Source organism: Phyllobates terribilis, unplaced genomic scaffold (genome assembly GCF_046119375.1).
Source record: "Phyllobates terribilis strain yellow unplaced genomic scaffold, ASM4611937v1 Scaffold_46__1_contigs__length_10046794, whole genome shotgun sequence".
Lineage (NCBI taxonomy): Eukaryota > Metazoa > Chordata > Amphibia > Anura > Dendrobatidae > Phyllobates > Phyllobates terribilis.
This window is the reverse complement of record NW_027362806.1, coordinates 1,021,504-1,039,724: the sequence shown is the minus strand read 5'-3', so window position 1 is coordinate 1,039,724 and position 18,221 is coordinate 1,021,504. Positions and strand designations below refer to the sequence as shown.

The following is an 18,221-nucleotide window of genomic DNA, read 5'->3' as shown; positions in this document are numbered from 1 at the left end:
GTATGAGCTATCTATATTAGTACCTATATATAGACAGCGGTATAACTAACCTCTTATATAGCAACTACTTCTGACCTACCTCACAAGCACCTGCACTTTTATTGAATGCTTCTCAGCATTTTAACAATATATTCTTATTTTTTGGCAGCCCAATTATGTACTTACATCAGAAAAGAATCATGTTAATTTGTCTCATGCTCCTCATTAGTGCTCCTCCATTGTTTTACTATTAACTGTCTCTGTTTCTGCGATTCATATTTTTTTCCTGTATAAATTATAATTAATAACATTTTGTAATTTTTTCACTATTATATGGGACTCTGACTTGAAGTTTTTTCCTCTTGTTTCTTATGTATGGAGGAGGATGTGGGGCTCATTATACTGTATACTGGTTGGCCCACGACTTTGTCAAAGTTTTCATGTTGTGAGGTTTACATTCCTGATGTAGAATCAATCTGGGTAAATGTACATGGACATGGCAATAATGGAAAGCTGCTAATTGGACTTTGCTACAAGCCTCCTAATATAGCTGAACACGTAGAGGATGAAATGCTGCAACAAGTTAAAAAGGCAACAAAAACAAGTCCTGGTGAAAAGTGTTGGATCCCTTGAAATTGTTCCAGAAAATGAAGTAATTCTCCCTGAAAATTATTGCAATTACATGTTTTGTTATACACATTTATTTCCTTTGCGTGTATTGGAACAACACAAGAAAACAGAGAGAAAAAGGCAAATTGAACATAATTTCACACAAAATAGGCCGGACAAAATTCTAGGTAAACAACTTTGTTTCAAGCATGTGAAGCTTGTTCACACGCAATTGTGGCAAGTAACAGGTGTGGGCAATATGAAAATCACAACTAAAACTAGATAAAAAAGGGAGAAGTTGATTCAATCTTTGTATTGTGTGCATATGTGTGCCACACTAAGCATGGAGAAAACAGAAAAAGGAGAAGACAACTGTCTGAGGATTTGAGAACTAAAATTGTTGAAAAATATCAACAATTTCAAGGTTATAAGTCCATCTTTAGGGATAAGCATGTTCCTTTGTCCAAGGTGCGCAGCATAATCAATAAATTTACAACCCATACAGTCAAATATGGTGGAGGTTCAAAGGTGTTTTGGTGTTGGTTCGCTGCCTCTGGCACTAGGTGCCTTCACTGTGTGCAAGACATCATGAAATCTGAAGATTAGCAAAGGATTTTGGGTCACAATGTAGTGCCTAGTGTCAGAAAGCTGGGTTTGTGTCCTAGGTCATGGGTTTCCAGCATGACAATGACCCCAAACATACTTCAAGAAGCCCCCAGAAAATGGATGGAAACAAAGTGCTGGGGAGTTCTGACCAGCAAGGAGTCTGGATCTAAATCCCATTGAACACCTGTGGAGAGATCTTAAAATTGCTGTATGGAGACAAATATTACAGTTTGAGAGTCCTCAGTTTTTTATACCATCTTTTCAGTTAGCCATTAGTCAGTAAGCTTTCGAGACTACTCAGGTCTCTTCATCAGACATAGTATAACACAAAATCTGAAGAGTCACATATTTATACACAACATGGCACAGGAATAATGCAATAGATGAGACAAGTGATGTGAAGCAGAAATATCAGTTTTGGAAAGGGAGAAGCAGTTGTGGCCGTAAAAATAAGTGGCCACAAGTAGAACTATTCTTTTTGTCTTTTTTTGTGTGGCGATGAGAATTCATCCTTGTTCTAAGTTTTTGCCCTGTCTCCCCTACATACAGACCCCCAGTTGGACATTTGGTACATATAATTAAGTACATTACATGTGATGCAGCTGAAAGTACCTGGGATCTTGTGGTCCTGATGTGAGTTGGGAATCTTTATCTTGTCCGTGGTCATTATAAATGGACAGGTTTATATACAGTGGATGAGGATGAATTTTGTAAGTTTCACCACAAAGGTGAAACTATCCTCCAGGTCAGTTTGCTTTCCCTCCCAGTACCTTTTCATTCTAACAATGTTAGGTTTTTGAGAGATTATACTTGTTCCTTCTATTTTTTGTTCTCCTTAGCTTGACTTCTTCGCCCTATATGAATGTGTTTTTGTTTCTCATTCAGGGTTTTCGTATTTTACTTCATACTTTTCTTTCCCCTTGTTGACAGTGTGTTGCGGTACGAGGACGAGGAGGTACGAGAAACTCCTCAACGGCTTATTAAGGAGTTAGGTCTGTGGTGGTTTTTAGTTGTGCAGCTAGGGCCTTTCTTGTCTGTGCAGAGACTAGTTGGGTGTAGTTGTGGCATTCTCCCCTGTGTGGGTTCTCCGGTGGTTATCAAGATGCGCTTTCTGGTTAAAACATTTCCCACATTTTGAACAAGAAAAAGGCTTCTTCCCTGTGTGAATTCTCTGATGTTTATTAAGATCTGATTTCTGTACAAAACATTTCCCACAATCTGAACATGAAAAAGGCTTCTCCCCTGTGTGAGTTTTGTGATGTTTTATAAGAGTAGACTGCGCTGTAAAACATTTCCCACATTCTGAACATGAAAATGGCTTCTCTCCTGTGTGAGTTCTCTGATGGTTGATAAGAGTTGATTTCTCTGCAAAACATTTTCCACATTCTGAACATGAAAAAGGCTTCTCCCCTGTGTGAGTTCTCTGATGTGGGATAAGCTTTGATTTCTTTGCAAAACATTTCCCACATTCTGAACATGAAAATGGCTTCTCCCCTGTGTGAGTTTTGTGATGTTTTATAAGAGTAGACTGCGCGGTAAAACATTTCCCACATTCTGAACATGAAAACGGCTTCTCTCCAGTGTGAGTTCTCTGATGGCTGGTAAGAGTTGATTTCTCTGCAAAACATTTTCCACATTCTGAACATGAAAAAGGCTTCTCCCCAGTGTGAGTTCTCTGATGTTTGATAAGCTTTGATTTCTTTGCAAAATATTTCCCACATTCTGAACAAGAAAATGGCTTGTCCCCTGTGTGAGTTCTCTGATGTGTGATAAGAGTTGATTTCTCTGTAAAATATTTCACACATTCTGAACAAGAAAAAGGCTTCTCACCTGTGTGAGTTCTCTGATGTTTGATAAGGGTTGATTTTGCTGTAAAACATTTCCCACATTCTGAACATGAAAAAGGCTTCTCCCCTGTGTGAGATTTGTGATGCTTGATAAGATTTGATTTCTTTGCAAAACACTTCCCACATTCTGAACAAGAAAATGGCTTCTCCCCGGTGTGAGTTCTCTGATGTATATTAAGATGTGATTTCTGTACAAAACATTTCCCACAATCTGAACATGAAAATGGCTTCTCCCCTGTGTGAGTTTTGTGATGCTTGATAAGATTTGATTTCTCAGTAAAATATTTCCCACATTCTGAACATGAAAATGGCTTCTCCCCTGTATGAGTTCTCTGGTGCTTAAGAAAACTAGATTTCTGGTTAAAACATTTTCCACATTCTGAACATGGAAAAGACTTCTCCCCTGTGTGAGTTCTCTGATGTGTGATAAGAGTTGATTTCTCTGTAAAACATTTCCCACATTCTGAACAGGAAAATGGCTTCTCTCCTGTGTGAGTTCTCTCATGCCTAACAAGATTTGATTTCTGATTAAAACATCTCCCACACTTGGAGCAAGAAAATCTATTCTTCACTGTGTGAATTTTTTGATGTTTAAGAAAAGACTTTTTGAGAGGAAAACTATTTCTATACTCTGAATGTGAAAATGGCTTCTTTGCATTAGGAGCAGTTTGTTTTTTAATGCTTATTTTGTGACTATGATTTTCCTTAGTAGTCGGTAATGAATCAGAAGACAGGACCTGTTTCATAGGATCAGATGACAGATCTTTGCTGTGAAGGGATGATGGTAAATCTGGAGAAATGTCATTCACTTCAATTGTATCCTGTGGGATCTGAAAATTATCTGATTTGAAAATTGAAGATGTCAGCTGTCCCTCTGATCTCCTGGTACAGTTATCTGCCAAGAATAAAACCAATTATTATTTTTTAATAAAAAATCCTTGAATTTTATATTTTTGAACATTTCTACTTAAACTGTCTGTAAATAAAGGCAAGTTATATAAAAAAAAATTCACTTATTCACCAGGACAATGACCATCTAATAGAAAACCTCATAGGATGAACCAGTGGAGCGTGGTGTTCAACTGTTTATTCATTCTGCCTCCCAAATATGGAGTAAAAGGCGCAGGCTCTGTCCAGCCACTTATATTAGTTTGCATGGAACCAGTAGTACCATCCAGTCTGGCAGTATGGGTGTGTGTGCTGTCCAGCTGGAGTAATCTGCTCCCTGCTTCACCCATTTGGAAAGCACCGCACCCTACTAAAGCTGGAAGCATATTGCCGGAAGCTGCCAGATCCAGCCTTGTTCTCCTCTGGTTCAGTCCTCTGTGATCAGCTCCCGGCTTGTGCATTTGGTTCCTGTTGTGACCTCGGCTCGTTTAGTGACTACTCGTGTCTTCTGATTTTGTACTTTCTCTGCCCTCCTGGTTCTGACCCGGCTACCTGACTATTCTTCTTCCCATCTCACTCTACAGAACAGCTGGTAACACCGTGGCCCAAGCCTAGGGGTCTCTGTGTAAGTCCACATCCATGTAGACGGGTTAAAGGGTGATGAGCAGAGTAATTTGTGAAATCTGTAAACAGGGTAGATAGTGACAAGCCTGTTCGTGGTGGCCATCTTTTGAGCTGCCAGGTGACCATGAACAGTGCCCCCAATACATTGTGTCTGCGAACTATTCCAGCAAGATCTGCATTCCTAATAGCTAAATGTCGCTCCTTCCCTTCTTACCCTGCCATGTGCCCAGACAGTAGTGTACAACCGTATATAGGGGATTGTCAGATTCAAGAGAAGTTGGAAAATAATTTGTAAAGTCCATTTGTTTCCTATTATCCTTTGTGAAGAATTCCAAAATTATCACCACATAAAGTGACACATATCAAATATGAAAAATGGAACCTGATTAGGAACAAAAACTGTCTGCGGGAAGGGGTTACATCAGAGGATTACTGAAGTCAAAAACTGTGAGTATAGACAATAACACATCTACTGAAATGATCAAACTCAACAGTCTTCAGAGAAAAATGAGTAACTAGTGGAGAAACCTCTGTAGGGTAATTAGAGTCTGGGGCTCGGTGGCTCTTGGCAATCTAAACTATCGTAAGGGACAATATTTTCTATCACATGAGTGTCAAGAAGAAATATTAGACATTTAAAGTGAAGATTTTTACAATACTGCAGAGCTGAGGTGTCTTAAATTTAGATCTCGGACATTTGGAAGAGGCAATGGAGATCTTTTAGAAAGACTACCAGGGAGTTACAGAGACACAAAAGTGAGGCCGGCCGATCCCACCACAATCAGACTATCATACAGAATGAACTTGTAAAAAAAAGGAAAGAATATATAAACATGTAACATCCCCAACAACAACGTAAGTATGAAGGGAGAAATCCAACACTAAACCGGAGTTGCACTCATTTATGGTGGACCATTGGAGGTATGATGAGTCCTGACCAGAAGAGTAGAGAAAGTATTAGTGCCCCCATTTCAGGAGCGATTGTGCTGGAATCTGAATTCTTTAGGATTGAAAACATTATGGAATTTATGACGTGGAGTGAATCCATGAAACCAGGGCTCGAGCCATGCCACCACATCTCCTGCAGGCGTGAATAGATGTATATTACAGCCATCAGCCACGCACAGCTTAGAGACATATCATGGCACAGTTGTAATGTTTTTATGTAGTTTATCAAGATCCTGTTTGAAGTTCGTTGGTTTTAAAAGAAATTGAAAAGTATAAAGGGAAACTCTGTTGTTATTGTACAGAAATTCACACTTGTCTCTCACTGCACATTTAATGTTATCGATCAAAAAAGCAAACTTTGGCCCGAAAGACTGGACCTGGTCTTGTAGGGACCATATGAGAACATTCAGCCGCACAGAAGGGAGAGAAGGTAGATTCATCCAATAAAATATCAGGGATCTAGGAAGCCAACAGCATCATTACCCTCCGCTTTCTGTTACAGACCCATCAGAATATTTTTCTTCAAGTGATTTTCTCACTTGCCAGCACTTTCTACGTACGCTGTCATTTGGCTTTGTAGTTTACAGATCTGGGCAGGTGACGGTCAGCGTCTACTAATCCCAGGGGGTAGGTGGATGCTCCAGGTTGGAAGATCTATAGAATTTCACAATTACACAAAGAAAATTGAATATTTTCGGACGGAGGAGAATGTTGTGGTCTAGAGGGAAAATGGTGATCACACGATTGTGATACGGCCGGACTACACGACTGATAAAGCTGCCACAGCCGGTGACTGAGAAGAATCTGTGACTTCTCAGAATTTAGTGGTCACTACTCACCAGGTTAGAGGATGCAGTGTCTCAGGCACGTGATCCCTTAGCCCATTCTCCCTGTCTTCTGGTCCTAAGGGATTATTGCCTGAGACACTGTGTCCTCACCCTCCTTTCCTATTGTCATTCCCAACAAGTGGTACACTGATGAAGGTCGTATAGACCGAAACGTGTTTTTGTTTTTTTTCTGCTGTGGACTGCAATTAAAATTGCTTTTGCTAAAATTCATTACCTGAGTGCCGAGGTTCCTCTTATATTATATGTGGTTTGGACCCTACTCGTGCACCCAGGTCCAGTACTGCTGCGTTCTCCAGCACTATTACTGAGAAAAATCTGAGACTTCTCAACATTTCATGGTTACTACTCACCTGGGTAGTCATATATAGGAATCTCCTCCTTACACCGCTCATCACCCCTCACATATGCCTCTATAGTATTAATATGGGTCAGATCTTCACCCTGAAACAAATATTATAAAAGTCAAAGACAGATGGAGAAGTCACATGTATGATCGGCTCTAATCCTGCCATCTCCACTGTTCTCATTACACAAGTATAAAACACAATAATGGTGGATAAAACAAGACTGAAGACATGACTTTTACAGCCGTGTCTACACATCATAGGGGAGATCTCATGACACCTTCTCTCCATCTACCTGATGATCCTGAGGAACATTGGGATCTTCTTGTTTACAGTCCTGAGGAAGAAGAGGACGGGGACATCTCTCTGGTGTTGTCCTCTTACTGGATAGATCTGGAGGAAACACATACAGAGACTGAATTCATTCTTTACATACATATAATTATAGGCCGTGTGTACTTAGTCCTGTCTATTACCTGGTGATGTGAGGGGCTGGGGAACCTCCATCATGATGTTCTTGTACACATCTTTGTGTCCTTCTAAATACTCCCACTCCTCCATGGAGAAATAGATGGCGACATCCTGACACCTTATAGGAACCTGACACATACAATGATACCGTCATCTCCCCGATCCCTTTATAGCGTTACTGTATAATGTCCCAGCAGTGTCACCTCTCCAGTCAGCAGCTCAATCATCTTGTAGGCGAGTTCTAGGATCTGGTCATTGATGTCCTCATGTATCAGGGGGTGAGGTGGAGGCCCCGTCATTAATCTCTGGTTATGGAGAGACACATTAATAAATCTCACTACAGACATTTCCAGAGTCCTCACCTCTCCAGTTCTGTCCATCTGTTATTCCCATAGATAAGAATGATGTAATGTGATGTCATCAGAATCTCTCACCTCTCCAGTAAGCCGGAAGAGGATCTCTAGTGTGAGGTGTAATATGCTCTCCACCATCTTGTCCCTGTCCATATCCATCTTTGATAGGTAAATCAGGAAAATTTTCTTATATAGACGATCTTCACTGAGAGGATCCGGTATTGTAGAGACCTGAATGAGAAGAAGATGAGCCGATGGAACATCATAAAAATCCTGTATAATAATTAGTGTTGAGCATTCCGATACTGAAATATCGGGTATCGGCCTATATTCGCGGTATCGGAATTCCGATACTTAATTCCGATACTTTTGCAATATCGTATACCGGAATCGGAAGTTCCCATAATGCAATGAGCCAGTTTCATTTTATTCAGCCAATGAGGATCCTAAGAAGTGTGGGCACATCCTGTTAGGCATGTAGGCATCTTAACTAATGGCATGGCTGTGATTGGCTGCTGAAATGATGTCATGATGCACTATAAAAGCCGCCGCCGCCATTTTGAGCTCACTCTGCTGTGAATTCAGTTAGGGATAGGACGCTGTTGTTCTGAGGGACAGTTTTAGCTACCTATTTGCTCTATTCTGCTTTACCCAAGCTACTTTATAAATCGCTGTGCCTTGCAGCGCTAGTGCACAGTTCTCTGTGCTGTTCACCGCTGTCTGCAAGGTCTGTGTGTGTGACTGCAGCTCACCCTGTAGTGTGTGATTCAGCCACGTCTGGTTGTAGTGCACTCAGTGAGTGTCACTGCCTCATACATTGTCCTTTTTTGCCAATTCATAATTTTTCCTGATTTCTCCTATTAGTGTGGTGGTTCCATCCGTATTCAGCTAAATTGGTTCCAAACACACTATATAGGAGTAGATAGAGAATTTTTTTTTTGTCTTGCAGCGCTAGTGCATAGTGCTCTGCATCTGCACTGTTCACCGCTGTCTGCAAGGTCTGTGTGTTTGAGTGCAGCTCACCCTGTAGTGTGTGCTTCAACCACGTCTGGTTGTAGTGCACTCAGTGTGTGTCACTGCCTCATACATTGTCCTTTTTTGCCAATTCATAATTTTTCCTGATATCTCCTATTAGTGTGGTGGTTCCATCCGTATTCAGCTAAATTGGTTCCAAACACACTATATAGGAGTAGATAGAGAATTTTTTTTTGTCTTGCAGCGCCAGTTCACAGTGCTCTGCATCTGCACTGTTCACCGCTGTCTGCAAGGTCTCTGTGTGTGAGTGCAGCTCACCCTGCAGTGTGTGCTTCAGCCACGTCTGGTTGTAGTGCACTCAGTGTGTGTCACTGCCTCATACATTGTCCTTTTTTGCCAATTCATAATTTTTCCTGATTTCTCCTATTAGTGTGGTGGTTCCATCCGTATTCAGCTAAATTGGTTCCAAACACACTATATAGGAGTAGTTAGAGGAGCCTTTCTGCAGCATTGGGCCCTGCAGCCCCAGCCAGATTAGTATTAGCCTATTTTTTGCAGCCTCATCTATTGCATTGTAGGTTACCTTCCAACATTGTAATAGCTACAAAAAGTTTGTGATACTATCGGTATTACATCTTTGGGCACATCCAGTGTCTTTTTGTGACAAAAAAAACCTAAACAAAGTTCACCAAACACTCCACTTTACAGTTGTGTAGGCCACATTAGCCCATATTAACCCCTTAATAACATCTGACGTACTAATACGCGTCTGTGCCCTGGGACTTAAGAGCCAGACCCGTATTAGTACGTCATCGCGATCGCGCGCGCACACAGGCTGTGCGGCCGCGATCGCCGCCGGGTGTCAGCTGATTGTCACAGCTGACACCCGGTACTATGTGCAGGGAGCGGTCACGCACCGCTCCCAGCACATTAACCCCCGCGATGCTGCGATCGAAGTCGATCGCGGCATTGCGGGGGCAAGGGGAGGTGATCGGCGATACTCACCTCCTCTTCCGGCTTCCAGCGCAGTCTGCAAAGGCTTCCCGGGTGTTGCCATGACGACCCGATGTCGTCATGACAACATCCGGGTCACCAGAGAGCAGGAAGATTGCTTGGACATGCGCAGTGCATCTCCAAGCAATCTTCACACTGTGCACTTCTGACAGCCTTCATGGCATAGGGATTGTGCTCCATTCCTGTGCCATGCAGGCGATCAGAAAAAAAAAAGTGAAAGTCCCAGAGTGGGACAAAGTAATAAAGTGTATAAACTGTGTGAAAGTGGAAAAAAAAAAAAAAAAAAATGTGCAAAAATATTATAAAAAAATAAAAAAAATAATACACCAAAAATAAAAATATAATGTACCCATCAATAAATATTATTATAAAAAAAATAAAAAAAAACAATAAAAGTACACATATTTGGTATCGCCGCGTCCGGAACAACCTGACCTATAAAACTGTCCCACTAGTTAACCCCTTCAGTGAACACGGTAAAAAAAAAAAAAAAAAAAACAAGCAAAAAACAATGCTTTATCACCATGCCGCCAAACAAAAAGTGGAATAACACGCGATCAAAAAGACGCATATAAATAAAAATGATACCGCTGAAAACGTCATCTCGTCCTGCAAAAAACAAGCCGCCATATAGCTCCATCAGCCGAAAAATAAAAAAGTTATAGCTCTCAGAATAAAGCGATACTAAAAAATATTTTTTTCTATAAAATATTTTATTGTGTATAAGCGCCAAAACATAGAAAAATGATACAAATGTGGTACCGCTGTAAACGTACTGACCCGAAGAGTAAAGCTGCCTCATCAATTTTACCACACGCGGAACAGAATAAAAAAAAAAAAAAAAAAACAATTCCTGAATTGTTGGTTTTTGTTTATTCTGCCTCCCAAAAATCGGAATAGAAAGCGATCAAAAAATGTCACGTGCCTGAAAATGGCACCAATAACAACGTCAAGTCATCCCGCAAAAAACGAGCCGTCACATGACTGTCTGCCAAAATCTGGAAAAATTATAGCTCTCAAAATATGGCGATGCAAAAACTAGATTTTACAAAAAATGCGTCTTTTAGTGTGTGACAGCTGTCAGTCATAAAAACCCCATATGATTCTGGCATTGCTGTAATCACACCGACCCGAAGAATAAAGTCGTCTAATCACTTATACCGCACAAGGAACGGCGTCAAAAATAAACTCTTGAGTTAGGATTGGGCTAGGGTTAGGGCTGGGTTTGGGGCTAGGGTTGTGCTGGGGCTAGGGTTGTGCTAGGGTTAGGGCTGGGGTTGGGATTTTTTTCAAAAGTAAGAAAAAAAGATGACGATATGGCGACTAGTGTTGAGAGCAAGTGCTCGCTACTTGAGTTTGCATCGGGTGCTCTGGTATGCATTTAGTATCGTGGGTATTTGAGTGACATGCTCGAGTCTCTGCCCCATATGCTTCGCGGCCAAAAAACTTTACGGGGATTGCCTGCCATGCACGAGCGATCCCCGCATGGTTTTTTTTGGGTGTATAATAACCGTGAAACATGCGGAGCAGGGACTCGAGCATGTCACTCGAGCACACGCTGTACATGGTGCATACCTGAGTACCCGATGCAAACTCAAGTAGCGAGCACTTGCGCTCAAGAATAATGACAACTTATTCAATATGATGACCTAATGTAAACAAATAATGTGCCGTACCTCTGGGTTCAAAATGTTCACTATACACCTTAATAAAATCTTTGAGGGGTATAGTTTCCAAAATGGGGACACTTGTGGGGGAGCTCCACTGTTTAGGCACATCACGGGCTCTCCAAACGCGACATGGTGTCCGCTAACAAATTGAATGGAAAATCGGCTCAAATTGTTAGCGGACGCCATGTTGCGTTTGGAGAGCCCCTGTGTGCCCAAACATTGGAGCTCCCCCACAAGTGACCCCATTTTGGAAACTAGACCCCCCAAGGCACCTATCTAGATGCATAGTGAGCACTTGGAACCCCTAGGTGCTTCACAAATTGATTCGTAAAAATGAAAAAGTGAAAAAAAAAACACTTTTTCATTTTTATGAATCAATTTGTGAAGCACCTGGGGTTCCAAGTGCTCACTATGAATCTAGATAGGTGCCTTGGGGGGTCTAGTTTCCAAAATGGGGTCACTTGTGGGGGAGCTCCAAAGTTTGGGCACAGAGGGGCTCTCCAAACGCAATGTGGTGTCCGCTAACAATTTGAGCCGATTTTCCATTCAATTTGTTAGCGGATACCATGTTGCATTTAGAGAGCCGCTGTGTGCCCAAATATTGGAGCTCCCCCACAAGTGACCCCATTTTGGAAACTAGACCACCCAAGGCACCTATCTAGATGCATAGTGAGCACTTGGAACCCTCAGGTGCTTCACAAATTGATTCATACAAATGAAAAAGTGTTTTTTTTTTCACTTTTTCATTGTTACGAATCAATTTGTGAAGCACCTGGGGGTTCCAAGTGCTCACTATGCATCTAGATAGGTGCCTTGGGGGGTCTAGTTTCCAAAATGGGGTCACTTGTGGGGGAGCTCCAATGTTTGGGCACACAGGGACTCTCTAAATGCAACATGGTGTCCTCTAACAAATTTAACGGAAAATCGGCTCAAATTGTTAGCGACACCATGTTGCGTTTGGAGAGTCGCTGTGTGCCCAAACATTGGAGCTCCCCCACAAGTGACCCCATTTTGGAAACTAGACCCCCCAAGGCACCTATCTAGATGCATTGTGAGCACTTGGAACCCTCAGGTGCTTCACAAATTGATTCATAAAAATGAAAAAGTGGTTTTTTTTTTCACTTTTTCATTGTTACGAATCAATTTGTGAAGCACCTGGGGGTTCCAAGTGCTCACTATGCATCTAGAAAGGTGCCTTGGGGGGTCTAGTTTCCAAAATGGGGTCACTTGTGGGGGAGCTCCAAAGTTTGGGCACACATGGGCTCTCCAAACACAACATGGCGTCCGCTAATTATTCAAGCAAATTTTACAATCAAAAAGTCAAATGGCGCTCCTTCCCTTCCGAGCCCTGCCGTGCGCCCAAACAGTATTTTTTCCCCAAATATTGGGTATCTGCGTGCCCAGGGGAAATTGCACAACAAATTTTGGGGTCCATTTTTTCTTGTTACCCCTGTGAAAATAAAAAAAATTGGGTCTAAAGTAACATTTTTGTGAAAAAAGTTAAATGTTCATTTTTTTCTTCCACATTCAAAAAATTCCTGTGAAGCACCTGAAGGGTTAATAAAGTTCTTGAATGTGGTTTTGAGCACCTTGAGGGGTGCAGTTTTTAGAATGGTGTCACTTTTGGGTATTTTCTGTCATAAAGACCTCTCAAAGTGACTTCAAATGTGATGTGGACCCTAAAAAAATGGTTTTGTAAATTTTGTTGGAAAAATGAGAAATCGCTGGTCAACTTTTAACCCTTATAGCTCCCTAACAAAAAAAAATTTTGGTTCCAAAATTGTGGTGATGTAAAGTAGACATGTGGGAAATGTTACTTATTAACTCTTTTGTGTGACATATCGCTCTGATTTCAGGGCTTAAAAATTCAAATTTTGAAAATTGCAAAATTTTCAAAATTTTCGCCAAATTTCCATTTTTTTCACAAATAAACGCAAGTGATATCGAAGAAATTTTTCCACAATCATGAAGTACAATATGTCACGAAAAAACAATCTCAGAATCAGGGGGATCCGTTGAAGCGTTCCAGAGTAATTACCTCATAAAGTGACAGTGGTCAGAATTGTAAAAATTGGCCCGGTCATTAACGTGCAAACCACCCGCGGGTCTTAAGGGGTTAAAGTCTAGTCCACACTTTATAAAATTAGTGTTTCTTATACCTGTTAGCAGCTGTTCAGGAATAAGCACACTAAGCCCTTAGTCCTTTGCTGCCTATCTTTATCAGTCTACCAAGATGAAGAAGGCAGGGAGTAAGGCATGTGGTCGTGGGCGTGGAGTTTCTGCAGGGAGAGGACGTGAGGATTCTGTGCCTGCAGGGAGAGGACGTGGGGATTCTGTGCCTGCTGCGGGCACCAGTGACTCAGCATCCCCCAGTTTTACCAGGGAACAGTCCTTTATGCGCAGCTTTGTAGGAGCTAGCCATACCCCACTGCTGCGGGAGGACCAAATTGAAGCCGTTGTCGGATGGATGGCAGCTAATGCATCGACTTCAATTAGTTTCACATCCTCTCAGGTCCTGAGCACTGAAGAGCACCCATCTGTCTCTTCACCACCTGCCAAATTGCCCAGGCAGTCAGAGAGCCCTGGACAGGAGCCATCTCTACTTCTGTTCTCTGAATCTCTTGGCTTGGAAAGAGGGGGCCAGCCAAGCAGAATTCGAGAATTTGAAGAAGAGGTAGTATGCAGTGATGCGCAACCGTTTTGTCTCTCTGAATCTGAAGAGGCGGGTGGGCCAGTGCCTATGCTCAGCAGCACACCTCAGTATGCATCTGATGAGGAGACTCAGGTGTCACTTTCTGGTGCGTACTGTGCTGTTGAGACTACCCAGGAGAAGCAGTTGTTTGAAGAGGATGGTGTAGATGATGAGGTCCTTGACCCATCATGGCGTGAGGGACAGGAAGGTGGTGGGAGCAGCTCTGAGGAAGAGATTCCCCGAACAGCCCAAAAAGGAGGGAGAGGGAGGGGGCAGACTTGGTTGCCTGTAGCCTCCACTTCGGCACCCATTAGGAGCATGGCTCTTCCAAAATCCAAAGCGGGCGCTCCCAAGACTTGCAGTGCCTGGTCCTTTTTTGACACAGTTGCAGATGACATTTGCTTTGTCAAATGCAAGCTGTGTAATCAGAAGGTGAAAAGAGGGAAAAGTGTCAGCAACCTCAATACCACAAATATGTGGAAACATGTGCGGACCAAGCACGTGGTGGAGTTACAAAAACACACTGAAGACCTAGGCCAACCTACAGCGCCACCTACCACCTCTTCAGCTCGTGTTGTAGCCTCTTCCTCCAGCTCACACACAGCTGGTTCGGCTTCCTCACAGGATCGCCATGGAAGAATCTCTGGCACTGTTGTACAGAGACACAGTGTAATTCCACCCACAGCACCACTTTCCCAGTCATCCTCACACTCCCAGGCCAGTCTACAGCCATCGTTAGCACAGGCATGGGAGAAAAGGCGCCCATACTCGGCAAACCACCCCCGAGTACAGGCTCTGAATGCTGGCATTGCTAAACTACTGGCCCTTGAAATGCTATCATTCAGGCTGGTGGAGACTGACACCTTCTCTAACTTTATGGCATTGGCAGTCCCACAATACAACGTGCCCAGCCGCTTTTATTTCAGCAGGCATGCCGTCCCTGCCTTGCAACATCATGTGGAGGGAAAAATTAAACATGCACTACAAAACGCTGTCAGTAGCAAGGTCCACCTGACCACCGATGCGTGGACCAGTAAGCATGGACAGGGACGATACCTTTCCCTCACTGCCCATTGGGTAAATGTTGTGGAGCCGGGTACAGATCTTGAGAGTGGCGCTGTACGTGTTCTGCCAACTCCAAGGATTGCAGGAATCCAGTCTGTACACATTGACTCCTCCTCATACTCCAGTTCCTCTGAACCAGCGCTGCAGGAGCCGTCACGGTCTACCTCCACATCGACCCGTGAACGGTTGGTTACCTGTTATGATGACCGATATGAGCACAGCCGTGGCCGAACGTCAACAGGCCATATTAAAATTAATTTCTTTGGGGAATCGAAGGCACACAGCGCAGGAGCTCTGGAATGCCATCAAGCAGCAGAGCGACGTGTGGTTTGTGTCAGCGAATCTCCAGCCAGGCATGGTAGTGTGTGACAATGGCCGAAATCTGGTGGCAGCTCTGGGCCTAGGCAACCTCACTCACATCCCATGTCTGGCACATGTGCTCAACTTGGTCGTGCAGAGTATTTTGAGGGACTATCCGGATCTTGATGCACTGCTTCACAAGGTCCGCATAGAGTGCGCTCACTTACGGCGTTCCAGCAACGCAAGATCACGCATTGCAGCTCTGCAGCACCGATTACGTCTTCCAGAACATCGCATCATATGTGACCTACCCACCAGGTGGAATTCAACGTTACATATGTTGAAGAGGTTGTGTGAGCAGCAGGCAGCAGTAATAGAGTACCAGCTGCAGCAGGCGCAAACAAGTCGCAGTGCGTGCCGTTCACACTTCACCACCACTGAGTGGGCTTTTATGAAGGACATTTGCCACGTTTTGCGTGCCTTCAATTATTCCACGCGGATGGCGAGTGCAGATGATGCACTAGTCAGCATGACTATCCCCCTTATCTGCCTGCTTGAAAAAACACTGCAAGCACTAAGGGACGAGGTTTAGGAAGAAGTGGAGGATGAGGAGTCACAAATGCCATCTGCTTCTCTAAAGTCTGCGCAACGTGGTTCCTCACAAAGGCCTAGGCAGGGGACACTTTGTGAGGAGGATGAGGAGGAGTCAATGGATGAGGAAGACATCTGTCCAGAGGAGGGAGGTACACAATGCTCTAGTAGTCAGTATCTAGAGAGAGGGTGGGGTGATGCAGAGCAGGCAGAGATCACGCCTCAAGCAGGGGACAGCGTTTCTTGGCCAGTTGGCAGTCTGCAGCACATGGTTGATTTCATGCTGCAGTGCCTGAGAAAAGACCGCCGCATCGCCCACATTCTCAACACGGCTGATTATTGGGTGTCCACCCTCCTAGATCGTCGCTACCGGGACAACTTACAAAGCCTCATAACACCATTGAACCGGGAGCGTAAAATGCGGGAGTAACAAGACGCACTGGTGCATTCCATCATGTTCTCCATTCCAACCGAGAGCAGTGCCGCTAGAGCTTTACAAAGCTCAGTGCGTTGAGGCAGTGGAGAAAGCTCTGCACAAAGAGGGAGCAGAAGCAGCGCCTCAGCACAAGGCAAGACCAGTATGGCTGAAATGTGGCAAAGTTTTGTGTCCCCGCCGCCACAAATATCTACACCATCACAGACGGCTCCAGTCAGCAGGAGGCAACGTTTCCGTCAGATGGTGACAGACTACATGTCTTGCCCTCTCAGTGTACTCCCAGACGGCTCTTCTCCCTTCAAGTTTTGGGTCTGTAAGCTGGATACATGGCCAGAGCTTAGTCAGTATGCATTGGAGGTGCTAGCTTGCCCTGCTGCTAGTGTATTATCGGAACGCGTCTTTAGTGCCGCAGGTGGTGTACTAACAGACCGTCGCATGCGACTATCCTCCGATAACGTTGACCGGCTTACTTTTCTCAAAATGAACAAGGCCTGGATCTCTCATGAATTTGCCAGTCCTCTTCCAGAATAAATAATTGGTTGGCAACAGTATCCAGGTCTCCTGTTGTGTTCATGCTTCTACCACCTGAACTGTAATCCCTGAGCTCCAACACCGCTAGTTGGCGCTCGGAAGTGCCGTCTGCACAGTCAACACTTGCTGCCGTGTTATTGGGGTTCAGTAACGTCAGCTGTTCCCCTGCTGTGCGGACGGCAATTTCTCCTGCTCTGTCCACATTCTCACTACTACAGATTTTAAAGTTGCTCCAATTACACCTCTGGCTCCTCTGTTTTCAGTATTATCCCTGAGCTCCAACACCGCCAGTTGGCGCTCGGAAGTGCCGTCTGCACAGTCAACACTTGCTGCCGTGTTATTGGGGTTCAGTAACGTCAGCAGTTTCCCAGCTGTGTGTCCGGCAAATTCTCCTGCTTTGTCCACATCCACTGTACTACTGATTTAAAACTTGCTCCAATTACACCTCTGGCTCCTCAGTTTTTAGTATTTATCCTGGGCTCCAATACCGCTAGTTGCTGCTCAGAAGTGCCGTCTGCACAGTCAACGCTTGCTCCAGTGTTATTGGGGTTCAGTAACGTCAGCTGATCCCCAGCTGTGTGTCCGGCAAATTCTCCTGCTTTGTCCACATCCACTGTACTACTGATTTAAAACTTGCTCCAATTACACCTCTGGCTCCTCTGTTTTTAGTATTTACCCTGGGCTCCAATACCGCTAGTTGCTGCTCAGAAGTGCCGTCTGCACAGTCAACGCTTGCTCCAGTGTTATTGGGGTTCAGTAACGTCAGCTGATCCCCAGCTGTGTGTCCGGAAAATTCTCCTGCTTTGTCCACATCCACTGTACTACTGATTTAAAACTTGCTCCAATTACACCTCTGGCTCCTCTGTTTTTAGTATTTACCCTGGGCTCCAATACCGCTAGTTGCTGCTCAGAAGTGCCGTCTGCACAGTCAACGCTTGCTCCAGTGTTATTGGGATTCAGTAATGTCAGCTGATCCCCAGCTGTGTGTCCGGCAATTTCTCCTGCTCTGTCCACATTCACACTACTACAGATTTTAAAGTTGCTCCAATTATGCCTCTGGCTCCACTCTGTTTTTAGTATTTACCCTGGGTTCCAGCACCGCCAGCTGTTACCCAGCAGTGTCTTTGGCACGGGTACTCCCTGCTGCCCAGCCTGGTTCCAGCACGCCAGCTGTTTCCGGGTAGTGTCAACGTCACTTTGCCTCCAATGCGTTGTCCTGTCGTGTTGCGGTCAGGTTAGCCAACTCTATGGTGCCTGCAGTTTAGGTGACTCCTATGTGGGCTGCGGGATCTGGCAATGAAGGCGGGTTCCATAGTGCCAATAGGACAAGCACCCCCTGTAGGACTGTGGGTTTTGTTAACTGCGGCTGGCTCGCGGCCTTGAAAGTTTTTTTTACATGGGTACCTTCTGCTACCCATCCGGGTACCAGT

General features: G+C 44.0%; 1 protein-coding gene across 1 annotated transcript in view; it reads right to left on the bottom strand.

Moving 5' to 3' along the window:
* Positions 1–733: 733 nt before the first annotated feature.
* Positions 734–18,221, bottom strand: part of LOC141191478 (uncharacterized) — a 34,118-nt gene continuing 16,630 nt past the window's right edge. Inside the window, exons 2-7 of the mRNA XM_073661379.1 lie at positions 7,599–7,748; positions 7,368–7,469; positions 7,170–7,293; positions 6,989–7,086; positions 6,700–6,790; positions 734–3,936 (exon numbers count right to left, since the gene is read on the bottom strand). Of these exons, the coding sequence (XP_073517480.1) occupies positions 2,240–3,936; positions 6,700–6,790; positions 6,989–7,086; positions 7,170–7,293; positions 7,368–7,469; positions 7,599–7,676 (2,190 nt within the window). The 5' untranslated portion in view covers positions 7,677–7,748 and the 3' untranslated portion in view covers positions 734–2,239. The remainder of the gene's footprint in view (positions 3,937–6,699; positions 6,791–6,988; positions 7,087–7,169; positions 7,294–7,367; positions 7,470–7,598; positions 7,749–18,221) is intronic.